Genomic DNA, 2479 nt, shown 5'->3' with positions numbered 1-2479 from the left:
CCTGATGAACAACTCTTTGCTCTTCAATCAACTGAGGTACCATGGTATGCAGACATGGTGAACCTTATAGTAAGTGATATTTACCCCCCTGGTGCTAATCACGAGAAGAAGAAGCGGATCTTGCATGATAGTCGTTTCTATGTTTGGGATGAGCCCTATCTCTATAGGGTTGGCACAGATCAGCTGATCAAAAGGTGTATTTCAGAGGAAAAGGTCCCCGCGATCCTTGAGAAGTGTCACTCATCACCCTATGAGGGACACCATGCGGGTGACAGAACAACTGCGAAGGTACTTCAGTCCGGGTTCTATTGGCCTACTTTGTTCAAAGAAACTCATGAATTTGTGTGAGCCTGCGATAGCTGCCAGAGAACCAGAAATATCTCCAAGCGTCATGAAATGCCTTTGAAAGGCATCTTAGAGATTGAATTATTTGATGTGTGGGTATCGATTTCATGGGTCCTTTCATACCGTCAAAGGGGAATAAGTACATATTGGTTGCTGTAGACTATGTCTCGAAGTGGGTGGAATCCATTTCACTCCCCACTAATGATGCTACTATGGTGGCAATATTTTTGAAAAAGAACATTTATACAAGGTTTGGGACCCCTCGAGCCATCATCAGTGATCAAGGTACGCACTTTTGCAATCGACTCTTTGATAAATTGTTGCTCAAGTATGGGGTGAAACACAAAATAACGACTGCTGACGAGTGGTCAAGTGGAGGTATCAAACAGAGAAATTAAGAGGATTTTGGATAAGACTGTGAGCGCGAGTAGGAAAGATTGGACACTCAAGCTCGACGATGCTCTGTGGGCATACAAAACAGCTTACAAAACTCCAATTGTCTTTGGTAAGGCATGTCATCTACTAGTTGAGCTCGAGCATAAAGCATATTGGGCAATAAAAAAGCTGAATTTAGACATGGTTCAAGCTGGAGAAAAGAGATTGTTGCAACAACACGAGTTGGAGGAATTTCGCTATCATGCCTATGAGAACGCGAAAATGTACAAGGAGCGAATGAAGAGAATTCACGATAAGCGCATCCAACCTCGTGACTTTATACCCGGGCAGTTAGTCTTGCTGTATAACTCCAGGCTGAGGATTTTCGGAGGGAAGTTGAAAAGTAAGTGGTCGGGGTTGTTTGAAGTCATTCGGGTGACCGCACATGGGGCGGTTGAGCTGAAGCGGCTGAGTGCAGAGCGGACATTCTTGGTAAATGGGCAGAGGGTCAAACACTACTTTAGAGAGGTCATCAATCCGGAGAAGACCTCAGTGGATCTAAAGGAGGCTTGAGGAAAGCCTACGTCGTGCTGCGACGTTAAATCAAGCGCTTCTCGGGAGGCAACCCGTGTGAAAAAAAATGAAATAATGAGAAAAATACAAAGAATGTCATGCCACGACCTTAACTAAGGCGCTTGTTGGAAGGCAACCCAATTTTTCATATGATATATGTCACGTTTGTTCATGTTGCAAGAATTGGGCGGAAAGAAAAAAAAAAGTGCCCAGTGATTTGCGCATCGGCTCCACGATGCAGGCCAATCGCGCGTGCAAGAAGAGAAAAACGCCCAGTGAATTGCGCATTGGTCCCGCGATGCGGACCGATCGCGCATAGGCTTATGGTGGACTGAAAAGCAAATATCAGGCGTTCCTCCCGCGATACGGAGGAATCGCCTGAGCCAAAAAAAAAACAGCGCATTCAGTGATCCGCGCTTTGGACCCGCGATGCAGACCAATCGCGCGGGTCGACCCGGTTTGTATTTTTTTCCCTACTTATGAGGTAATCCGTGCACCTTCACCCCTATTCCATCACAAAAACATCCCCTTCTCACACACATTCCCTCTCACACGAAAAATCCCCATCCCTATTCCCTCTCTAACAAACACAAAATCAAGTTGCTCAAATCCATCATCCATTAACTTCACAAGGTGAGTGGGTTCATCTTCCATTTTTTCCCCTTTTCCCATTATTCTTAATGTTTGTAGTTGTAAAGTTGGGATATGGATGTGGGCGAATTTTGGGCGGGGATTGGTATTGCTTGTGTTGTATGAGTATTTATGGCTAGAATATGACTCCCATTGCACAAGGAAGGGGTTGCCAAACCCACCATTTTTGTCAAAAGTTAAGGGACGATTCTATGCCCACAAGGTGTTCGACAAAAGTCCTAAACCAAGTTTTTGTGAAAATTGTGAAGTCTTGAGTAGCAATGAAACATTAAACAAGCATAGGAACCCTTGTGCATCTCCTCTCACCATAAAATTCGAATTGTGATGGGGAATTAGAAAGTTGTAATTTTTCACCCCAAGCCCTACAGCACGAAGTTGCTTACTTTGTGTTTTTGTTTGCTTTGTCGTGTAGGAGTAGTTAACTTCTTTGATTTTGATTGTTGTAATGTAGTCTGAAGTAAGTGTGGGGTTAGTTCCCCAAATTGTATGAAAAAAATATATTGGCTCAAGGTTGAGGTCTAAAAAACAAAAAACA

At 43.8% G+C, this 2479-nt stretch overlaps 1 protein-coding gene across 1 annotated transcript; it reads left to right on the top strand.

The window, feature by feature from the left end:
* Positions 1-452: 452 nt before the first annotated feature.
* On the top strand, positions 453-1293 carry LOC132628859 (uncharacterized). The gene is made up of 2 exons (XM_060344616.1): positions 453-630; positions 719-1293. The coding sequence occupies exons 1-2, from the start codon at positions 453-455 to the stop codon at positions 1291-1293; spliced, it is 753 nt and encodes a 250-aa protein (XP_060200599.1).
* The last annotated feature ends 1186 nt before the right edge of the window (positions 1294-2479 follow it).

Source organism: Lycium barbarum, chromosome 2 (assembly GCF_019175385.1).
Source record: "Lycium barbarum isolate Lr01 chromosome 2, ASM1917538v2, whole genome shotgun sequence".
NCBI classification, from domain to species: domain Eukaryota; kingdom Viridiplantae; phylum Streptophyta; class Magnoliopsida; order Solanales; family Solanaceae; genus Lycium; species Lycium barbarum.
The sequence above is the reverse complement of the archived record's forward strand: the minus strand, read 5'-3'. Positions and strand labels throughout refer to the sequence as shown.